This window comes from Megascapheus bottae, chromosome 14, assembly GCF_031878675.1.
Source record: "Megascapheus bottae isolate mThoBot1 chromosome 14, mThoBot2.hap1, whole genome shotgun sequence".
In the NCBI taxonomy this organism is placed as follows: Eukaryota; Metazoa; Chordata; class Mammalia; order Rodentia; family Geomyidae; genus Megascapheus; species Megascapheus bottae.
Genome location: NC_143522.1, coordinates 42,162,769 through 42,171,634, shown reverse-complemented (window position 1 = coordinate 42,171,634; position 8,866 = coordinate 42,162,769). Strand labels below are relative to the sequence as shown.

Sequence of the window (8,866 nt, the reverse complement as noted above, 5' to 3'; positions counted from 1 at the left end):
TGAACGCACGGGACGCGCTAAGGGCCCTGCCTGGGCGCGAACTGGAGTCTCGGCCTGGCCTGACCCTGTGGGCACAGCCCCGGGGTCGATGGCGGAGAGTTAGGGCGGGGGTGCAGGCTCCGGGAAGCGCCGGCTTCCGCCCATTTCTCAAGAGCCCCCCCCCCAAATAAACCCTCGGGGCAGCGCCGGGGCGCACAGCCATTGTGGGGTGCGGGCTGCGCGCGCCGCCGGGCACAGGTGCAGTTCCACAAGGGCGATCGTGCCGACCTCCTCGGCGGACCCCGCAGACAGGTGGGAGCCGGGGCGCGGCGCCCCGCCCAGACCCACACGGGCTGAGGGGTGGTTCCCATAGGGACCGCGGGGCCCGCCCCGCCGCGCTCCGGAGCTGCCCGCGGGGTCCGACGCGGTGAGTCCCCGAAATCGGGGTCCTCCCGCCTCGGGGCGCCGCCGAGGCTGCGTGGCGCAGGCCGGGGCGTGGGTGGGAGGCCCCGGGAGGCTGCGGGCGGGGCGCCCCGCTCCGGAGGGCGCAGAGGCGCAGGGCGATCGTCACCGCGCCCTCGGGAGGCCGGAGGTGTCTTTTTCCGCGAGGAAATGACACCCGAAATTAGAACCCGGGAAGCCCCTTAGACGTCCGCGAACTCCAGCCGGCTCGAGTGTCTGGGATCGGATGAACCACAAGGTTGAGCGGAGAGGACGTGGGGGGCCGGGGTCGTTTCTGATGGCGGTGGCCGAGCTGGGGACCCTGCCAGATTCTCTAACGAGCTCCTTGGCGCCCCGCTAGGTCCTTGGCCACAAGCCCCACCTGGTTGGAAGGCCAGGGCAGCCCACGCCGGGGTCTGGAGGGACGATGTGAAGCTCCGCCGCGGGGGACTTCACTCCTTCGCGATGGAGAAGTACGAAAAACTTGGGAAAATTGGAGAAGGATCCTACGGAGTGGTTTTCAAATGCCGGAACAGAGACACGGGCCAGCTCGTGGCCATCAAGAGGTTCCTGGAATCCGAGGACGACCCCCTCATAAAGAAAGTCGCCCTCCGAGAAATCCGCATGCTCAAGGTAAGGGAGCCACTCATCTGTTGTTCTTTTTGAAGTGAATTGTCAGGGCTGGTCACTCGTGTTAGGAGAAGATGCTGGGCTGTGAGAGAGAGAGAGAGAGAGAGTGTGTGTGTGTGTGTGTGTGTGTGTCCCCGGGGATGTTGTCCCTGAGGGGTTTTGTTGTTGTTGTTTTTACTCAAAGTGAGGTGCTCTTCCACTTGAGCCACACACCACCACTTCCCAGCTTTTCTTTTTCTATGTATGTGGTATGGAGAAATCGAACCCAGGTCGTGCATGCTAGGCAAGTACGCTACCACTAGGCCGAACTCCCGGCCTCCACTTCAGCTTGTTTTGGTGGCTAACTGGAGATAAGAGTCTCATAGACCTTCCTGCCCAGGCTGGATTCAAACCACAGTCTTCAGATCTCAGCTTTCTGAATAGCTAGGATTACAGATGTGTGTGACACCCTTGCTCTAAGGTACATCCTTTCTTTTTTCTTTTTTTTTCTTTTGCCAGTCCTAGGCTTCAGTTCAGGGCCTGAGCACTGTCCTTGGGCTTTCTCAAAGTCAGAGCTCTATCACTTGAGCCTCAGCACCACTTCTGGCTTTTTTTTTTTTTTTCTATGTATGTGGGACTGAGGAATCGAACCTGGGTCTTTGTGCATGCTAGGCAAGCACTCTACCACTAGGACAAACTCCGGGCCCCTCAGATGCATCTTAAAAAAAAAAAAAAAAAAAAAAAAGATTTTTATTAGGACACAGTTGAACAAGGAGGTTTCATTGTGACATTTCCACCCAGTGTACCCATCACCCTCACCCCCTCTGTCACTCTCCCTTCCTCACCTTGTGTCTTCAGTGATAAGTCCCAGGACTAGTAAGTATGTATGAAAGGAAGCAAGAAGCCAGGATGAAGGGTAGGCTAGACGGTACTTACTTTTACAAGTGCTGTGGAGTATTTTATTTTTCTGTCCAATAGCTTCTCTCCCTTATCACTTGTAGACTTAGATTGTCAAGAGCCACAAGGCTTTGGTAGTACGGGAAATTAAAACAATTTAATTTTGCTAGCATCCTTAAACTTCTGGGCTATTTTCTGTTGACATTCGCTGTCCATTAAGAGAATAATTAGCAGGCACCAATGGTTTACACCTGTACTCTTAGCTACTCAGCAGGCTGAGATGGAGAAGCTCTATTTGAAGCCATCCAGGGAAGACAACTGGTAAGACAATTGCTTATCTCTAGTTAACCAGCAAAAAGCCAGAAGTAGAGATGTGTCTCAAGTAGTACAGTGTCGACTATAATCAAAAAACATCTGAAATCTCCAGGCCTGGGATTCTTTTCGCCTGTTGATAATTGAGCCCAGCCTGTCCCTTTTCCATTCTCCTCCATCTTCCTTCCTTCAGAGCCTGTAGTGGAGTATTACGTGTTGTGTGCAGGAGGTGTGCGGTGGGGGGGGGGGCAGGGGAGTCTTCTAAAACATGTGAAATGTGTCTCACAAGAGGAAAGTATTTTTTTTCCCTCTCATGGGAAGAGGTTTCTCTAAGATCCAGGAAAAGATGGAGGTCACAGTGTGGGAGTGGCAAGTGATGGCACAATGGAGGCTGGCTCTGGTACAGATGCTGTGGCCGGCTCTGCCACCCCGTGCAACTACTGGGTGAGGAAAGAATGGCCCAGTGTTGGGCACATGCAGCACAGGATCTACTCTTATTCTCCAATCTCCGTCTTTCTCCGTGTCTCTCTCAAACGCCGTGTCTCTCTCAAAATTGAAGGGCATACTAAAAGAGCTCACATCTTCTCCATTTATTTACGCTAGTTGTGCCTCCATGTTGCTTAAGTTTTAAGTATTTTTATTAGCTTCAGTAATCACTTGGAACCAGCTTGATGTGCCCTTATATTTATGTAACTTTATGCCTGTCTTAGCCCTCCTGCTCCTTCCCAAACCAATCTCAACCACCCTCATTGTTCTAGAAAACCATGTTTACACAGAGGTGTATGCCCTGCCTTTCAGAAGCTCAGGTCTTGGCAGGGAGATGAGGTAAACTCCCTCTTTGTGCATTCCTGATATCCCTGCTTCCTGATGGACAACCTGGGCCACTGGCCTTGTGTGCCCAGCTCTGGAAAGAGCTCTCCAAGTGCATTCCTGGTGAAGGTGTCAGGAGGCGTGGTTCAGCTGGATTTTGAAGGGCTTAGGGAGGTAGGAATGAGGGATGAGTTGTAGACTCAGAAAGCTCGGTGTGTTGAGGGAGCACAACTCTGAAGATTTGGCCAAGCTACCTGTGATGAATTCTAACAAGGCAGAAGGAGAAGGGCGGAAGGAAGCCAGGGTCCGGGAGGAGGGGCGGGAAGGGCATGGATAGTACACAGCTTGGCCTCTCATCTGGGTTGTACCAGCCTCGGGCCTGACTCCAGGCGGCAATGGGTGAGCACAGGAGACTGGTGAGAGCCAGCAAGTGTGCCAAGGCCTTGCTAAGCTGGAATTCAAGGCACAGCTCAGTGCCCCGGGCAAGGAAGACACTGAATTGTGAGGGAAGCCCTGTAAGGTGGCCCAGGGCAGCTGTCACGGCTGGCGCTTTTCATGACCAGAGGCTGAGCCGGAGTGCCTCAAGGAGGCCAGGAAGGGCTAACCCTGCTACAGAGAGAAAGAAAGGTGGGTTCACGCCATTCATTAAGCAAAAAAGGAAGAAAGGCAGGCTGAAGCTGAAGGGGAGGCTTTGACTAACAGGTTAAGGAGTTAACTATCTTCGGAAAAAGGATAGGGAGCCAAGATTCTTTTTTATCAGAAAATTGTCATTTGCAGACATTTGGATTTTCTGGACCAATGTAATTTAAAAGAATAAAATGTTTGCCAAGCGCCAGTAGCTCACATGTATCCTAGCTACTCAGGAGGCTGAGAGCTGAGGATCACAGTTTGATGCCAGACAGAGCAGGACTACCCATCTACCCATGAGACTCTTTTTTTTTTTTTTTTTTTTTTGCCAGTCCTGGGCTTGAGCTCAGGGCCTGAGCACTGTCCTTGGACTTTCTCAAGGCTAGAGCTCTACCACTTGAGCCTCAGCACCACTTCCGGCTTTTTTCTATGTATGTGGTACCAAGGAATCGAACCCGGGTCTTCGTGCATGCTAGGCAAGCACTTTAACCACTAGGCCAAACTCCCAGCCCCAGGATTTTCTTTTTCTTTTTGCCAGTCCTGGGCCTTGAACCCACAGCCTGAGCACTGTCCTTGGGCTTTCTCAAGGCTAGTGCTCTACTACTTGAGTCACATCATTGCTTCTGACTTTTTCTATGTATGTGGTACCAAGGAATGGAACCCAGGGCTTCGTGCATGCTAGGCAAGCACTCCTCCACAAGGCCATGCTCCTTGCTGTCCATCAGGATTATTTTTAAAAACACACTAAGTACCATCATCACCACTTCCTAAGAGAAGGGGAGAGGGGGATGATGAGAGTGTTGAAAGCAGTGATAGTGGTACATGGTTTGCATCCATGGCCATATCAAAACCCCATTATACAACCAACTGTTGCGAATAAAAATATTAGAATTAAAAAGCTAAAAAAAAAGACAGCCTTTCTTCCCAGGGGAAAATGATTGACAAGTATATATGACTCCTAGTTTTATCTACATACAGACATTGATCCGGTGTGTGCAAACATGTAAAATTGTGTGTGTGGTGGTGCATATAATTTGTGCGACTGAGTGTAATTGTATGCATATACTTACGGACGGTTGTGTGTGTATTGGTGTATGGTTATATGTGTGATGATTACACATGTGACTATGTGTGGTATTTTGCTTACTTCTCATTCAGGGTCCAGTAGTAAAAATCGTATCATTTGTTTCGTACTGTCTGCTCTCAGGACAGTCATCATGATGAGTGGGAACAGAGGCTCACAGGTGTGATTCTGCGTGGAGAGTCTGTATCTCATACAGCCAAATCCCACCATGCGACACCAGTGTTCTACCAGATAATAGTTCCTTGAAGTACCTAATATAATAGAATTTGATTGCATTCAACCTCAGAGAACTCCTTGTATGTACACTTTCCAAGATAGCTGTACTTAGAGATGATTACAATGTCCAACAGTTGCTACAAACACCTAAAAAAATGTCTTTGGGCCAGGAGTGCTTGCCTACCACGCACGAAGCCCTGGGTTCGATTTCTCGGTACCACATACATGGAAAAAGCCAGAAGTGGCTCTGTGGCCAAGTGGCAGGGCACTAGCCTTGAGCAAAAAAGAGTCCAAGGACAGTGCCTAGACCCTGAGATCAAGCAAAAAAAAATTTCATATGTAGCTGTTATAACAGGAGAGAATTTTCCAGCAATTCGGTAGTTTTTGAAGCACCATGTCTATAGTGTTTTGGGGTGCAGTCAGGGAAATATAGCTGGAAATAACTACCAAGAAATCTTGCTAAGATTTTTACAGAAGATTGTTGCTTTTGTTTGTTTGTTTGTTTGTTTTTCTTTCTGTGCCAGTCCTGAAGTTTGAACTCCAGGCCTGGGCACTATCCCTGAACTTTTTCCTTTGAGGGAAATGCTAGAGACTCTACAACTTCGAGCCATAGTTCCACTTACAGTTTTCTGGTGGTTAATTGGACATGAGTCTCACAGACTTTCCTGCCTGCTGGCTTCGAACCACGACGATCCTCAGCTCTCAGCTTCCTAGGGTTACAGGTGTGAGCCACCAGTGCCTGGCTACCAAGTGTGACATTTGTAAGGAACAAGCTTCCTATTCATATTAATAAACAACTTCTTAAACTAAATGTAACCCACTGTTGCTCGTTTTTCAGGTTATAGAAGTCCTAGGCTTAGCGTTGCTCCAGTCACGTCAGTCAGCTTGTACTTTACTTTAGGGGCCACTTCAAAGTCATGGTAAGGGCAGACCTAACATTTTATAGAGCATCTGAGCGCAAGGAAGTGAGTTAGTGGTGCCTGTCTAAAACTCAGGCTTTTTAAGGAACTCCACGGAGGAAGCTGCTGAAAAATGGATTGGCATCCTCATGCACAGACCCCGCGGAACTCTCTCACCTCCAGCGGTTCCACCATCTCCCAAGAGCACTACTGGAGAGTGTTCCACAGTGGACGCCTGGGGAAACACCCAGGCCACCACCACCAAGCAGTGGGGCAGTAGGTGCTCAGAAAGAAGTAAGGTCAAGTCGAGAGGGTTGTATTATTATTATTAATATTAATATTATTTTGTTATGGCTGTTCATTATTTGGAAAAAATGACTATCTGTATGCTAATGATATCAATTCTATAAGGAGAAAAGTTGATGGTCAAAGGAGAGAATTGCTTTAGCCATAATATTGAGCTCTGAATAGCAGAGATTAAAGACGTAAGCCATTGAGCCTAGCCCCAAATACCTTTAACAACATAATGAAAGATCATCATTTACAAATTGTGCCATCTCTCATTTTATTTGGAAGGCTGCCGTATTCTTTGCATACACTATCTCAGGAGACTGTGATCTAAGGATCATGGTTCAAAGCCTGCTTATTGGGAAAGTCCATGAGACATGAGACTTTTTTTTTTTTTTTATCTCCGGTTAACCAGCAAATAACTGGAAGTACAGCTATGGCTCCAGTGGTAGAGGGCTAGCCTTGAGTAAAAAAGTGAAGAGATAGCACCAGGCCCTCAATTCTAGCCCCAGGACTGGCATTTAAAAAGAGAGAGAAGCCAGGCTAGGTGGCTCATGCCTGTAAAATCGTAGCTACTCTGGAGGCTGAGATATGAGGATCAAGGTTCAAAGCCAGCCCAGGCACTAAAGGACCTGAGATTCTTATCTCAAATTAACCTCTAGAAAAAGGGAAGTGGGGTTTGGCTCAGGGTAAGGTGGTAGCCTTGAGCTGAAGAGCTCAGGGACAGGGCCCAGGCCCAAGGGTGGGGTGGCAACCTGAGCTGAAGAGCTCAGGGACAAAACCTAGGCTGAGTTCAAGCCCCATGACTCCACCAAAGAGAGAGAGGGGCGGGGGGAGATTATCCCAACAATAAAATACAATTTAAAAAAGAAAGGTATCAGTGTGTGAGAAGTAATGCACCTACTACCTGATGAATGTAACTAACTCCTCTAGACATTATCCCAACAATAAAAATTTTTTAAAAAAAGAAGAAAGGGAGGGGAGATGGCGTGATGGTCTCCAGAGTGTTAACAACAAGGTCTGGACTAAAATCAGGCATGATGGGCTGTGTGATAAGAGTGGATACTGGTTTTCTGTAATGCAGACGAATATAGCCGCATGAGTATGTCTGCATGGCCAGTAAGAGGATGGCTGAGCAGGTCCACACAAATATCAACCAACCAACACAAAGTAACTGTTCCTTGAAGACCCCAGGTTTCTCTGCTGGAATGAAACTGGTAGAAGCACTGGGAGTGACAGGAAAGCATTCCAACCAGCAAGGGCAGAAGGCCCAGACATGTTCCTGGAACAGCTGAATGTCAAGATTGACAAGGGCCACTGTTGATGCCCAGGTGACCTGCCTGAGGCGGGAGGCACAACGCATTCATGTAGATCAGCCCTCCCTTACCGGTGAGATGGAGAATGGCCACCGCCTGTGCTCCCTGCAAAGGAAGAAAAGTGAGAGAGGAGCAAGGCGAAGGCCTTAAATGCCAAAGGTGTTGCCTTGGTTGCACCAGTTACACCAACAGCAACCTTAGAAGTAAATATTGTTATTCTGTTTAACAAATGGACTCAGATGGTTAATGATTCACCACATCCTCCTGGTTAAGAAGCCGGAAGCAGAAGCAAATCTCTCCATCCCTGAGTGTGTGCCGGCTGCATTCACACACCAGAACTGTCACACTGTACCAGACACTCAATGTTGATGTGAGGCTTGGGCCGGAGTGTGTGGCGCAGCGGTACAGTATGTGCCTACCAAGTGCAAAGTCTTGAGTTCAAATCCCACTACTGATGATGACAAAGCTAATGATAATGGTTATTTTTGTTGGTCGTGGGCCTTGAATCCAGAGCCTGAACACTGTCCCTGAGCTCTTTTGCTCAAATCTAGTGCTCTACCATCTTGAGCCACAGCTCCACTTCCAATTTTTTGAGTGGTTAGTTGAAGATAAAAATCTCATGGGGAGGGCCGGGAGTTTGGCCTAGTGGTTAAAGTGCTTGCCTAGCATGCATAATGACCCGGGTTCGATTCCTCGGTACCACATACATAGAAAAAAGCCGGAAGTGGTGCTGAGGCTCAAGTGGTAGAGCTCTAGCCTTGAGAAAGTCCAAGGACAGTGCTCAGGCCCTGAGCTCAGGCCCAGGACTGGCAAAAAAAAAAATCTCATGGGGACTATTGTGCCTGGACCAGCTTCAAACTATGATCCTCAAATCTCAGCCTCCTGAGTAGCTAGGATTACAGGTGTGAGCCACCAGTACCTAGCCAGGGATGTTTGTTTGTTTGTTTTGTTTTTTCAGTGAGGTAGGTCCTTAGAATTTATCTTGTGCTGTACTAGAGGGCTTTCCTTGGGAGATGCATGACTCCTATGGGAATGAGTTCTGATTCTCAGGGAGGTGACAATTCTTTCTCATTCTCAGTCCATATCTTAGTGATTAATTTACAGGGCAAAATAAAATAATAAAATAAAATTGTAGTTTGCCACCAATAAAGATCAGAATATTCACAGAAGAAATAGAAACTTTACTGTAAATAGTACAATATAGTTCATTGATTCTACCTGTGTGTGTGTGTGTGTGTGTGTGTGTGTGTGTGTGTGTTTATTTGAGGAAAGGTATCCCTGTGTAGCTCATACTGGCCTGGAACTCATCCTGCCTCAGTCTCCTAAGTGCTGAAATTACGAGCATTGCCACCATGCTTGGCTACTTTATGTATTATTAATAAGAATAA

General features: G+C 48.3%; 1 protein-coding gene across 2 annotated transcripts in view; it reads left to right on the top strand.

Annotated features, from left to right (window-relative positions):
* Positions 1-357: 357 nt before the first annotated feature.
* The window catches only part of Cdkl1 (cyclin dependent kinase like 1), a 50,987-nt gene continuing 42,478 nt past the window's right edge, over positions 358-8,866 (top strand). For both annotated transcript variants that reach the window (XM_090345069.1, XM_090345068.1), the window contains exon 1: positions 358-1,053. In XM_090345069.1, the coding sequence (XP_090201195.1) occupies positions 886-1,053 (168 nt within the window). In that variant the 5' untranslated portion in view covers positions 358-885. The remainder of the gene's footprint in view (positions 1,054-8,866) is intronic.